Source organism: Protobothrops mucrosquamatus, unplaced genomic scaffold, assembly GCF_001527695.2.
Source record: "Protobothrops mucrosquamatus isolate PMUCROS unplaced genomic scaffold, P.Mucros_1.0 scaffold4211, whole genome shotgun sequence".
In the NCBI taxonomy this organism is placed as follows: domain Eukaryota; kingdom Metazoa; phylum Chordata; class Lepidosauria; order Squamata; family Viperidae; genus Protobothrops; species Protobothrops mucrosquamatus.
In genome coordinates this window covers 43,259-44,547 of record NW_015390134.1, presented here as the reverse complement: position 1 = coordinate 44,547, position 1,289 = coordinate 43,259, and the positions used below count along the sequence as shown (strand labels likewise).

The following is a 1,289-nucleotide window of genomic DNA, read 5'->3' as shown; positions in this document are numbered from 1 at the left end:
TAAGGTGGGCTTATACAGTAAGAGGAATAATCTCATATTGGTTGTAACTTTTTCCAGGTCCATCCACTCTTCCTACTGTTGCAATGCTTTGTCAGCTATGCCCTTCTCTCCGGTGCTGCCTCCTCCTCCTCCTCCTCTTTCCATTAGCCTCCAGTTCTGCTTCTAATGGGGACACAGTGGTCACAACCAGCAGTGGCCCGATTAAGGGCAAGCGGTTCCTGGCTGGCTCTGGATCTGTGACAGCCTATCTAGGCATTCCTTATGCTGAGCCTCCCCTGGGGAAGTTGCGCTTCCAGAAACCTCTTCCACATCAGCCATGGACTCAAACTTTGGAGGCCACCAGCTTTGGCAATTCCTGTCCTCAATTTATTTTCCGGGATGTCCCTGAAGCAGAGACATTTACTCCTAAAACACCACTTTCAGAAGATTGCCTTTCCCTCAACATCTGGGTGCCCCACCCACAACGTCCTTCACCAGTGCCTGTTTTGGTCTGGATACACGGAGGGGGATATTTCATGGGCTCATCTTCTCTGGACATATACAACGGGGCCTCCTTAGCTGCCACTGAGAATGTCATTGTGGTCTCCATCAATTATCGCCTGGGAGCCCTAGGCTTTCTTTACTTGCCAGAAGCTGCTCCAGGGAACCTAGGCTTATGGGACCAACAGCTGGCCCTGAAGTGGATAAAAGAGAATGCAGCTGCCTTTGGGGGAGACCCTTTCCCCAAAGGCATTTTTGGCCAGAGTGCTGGAGGATCTTCTGTGAATTTCCATCTTCTTGCGCCAAAAAGCCAGGACCTTTTTGCCCAAGCAGTGATCCAGAGTGGAACAGCCAATGCTTTCTGGTCTTGGAAGTCTCCTGAGGAAGCCAATCGGTTATCTCTTGAATTTGTTCATTTGCTAGGTTGCTTTGAGGACAGCAATACCAGCATACTGCATTGCCTGGAAACAAAAAATGTTTCTGAATTTATTCGGCATGAAATATCTATGTTGTTCAAAGGTGGCTTCCTTGTGGTTCCAGATCCTTTTGTTCCCAAGTATCCGGTGGTTCCAGCTCCTGCTGTTCCTGAGTTTCCTGTGGTTCCAGCTCTTGCCGTTCCTGAGTATCCTGAGTTTCCTGCTCCTGCTGTTCCTGAGTTTCCTGTTCCTGCTGTTCCTGAGTATCCTGTGGATCCAGGTTCCTTTGTTCCTGAAAAATTTTGGGTTCCAGTTTTTCTGTACCAGAAGTTCCTTTGGTTCCAGTTTCTCCCACAGGAAGAAGACCTTGTCTTGCTGAGAGACAAGGATGCA

General features: G+C 48.9%; 1 protein-coding gene across 1 annotated transcript in view; it reads left to right on the top strand.

Annotated features, from left to right (window-relative positions):
- The first annotated feature begins 66 nt into the window (after positions 1-66).
- Positions 67-1,289, top strand: part of LOC107298706 (cholinesterase-like) — a 5,906-nt gene continuing 4,683 nt past the window's right edge. Inside the window, exon 1 of the mRNA XM_015828083.1 lies at positions 67-1,036. Within this exon, the coding sequence (XP_015683569.1) occupies positions 84-1,036 (953 nt within the window). The 5' untranslated portion in view covers positions 67-83. The remainder of the gene's footprint in view (positions 1,037-1,289) is intronic.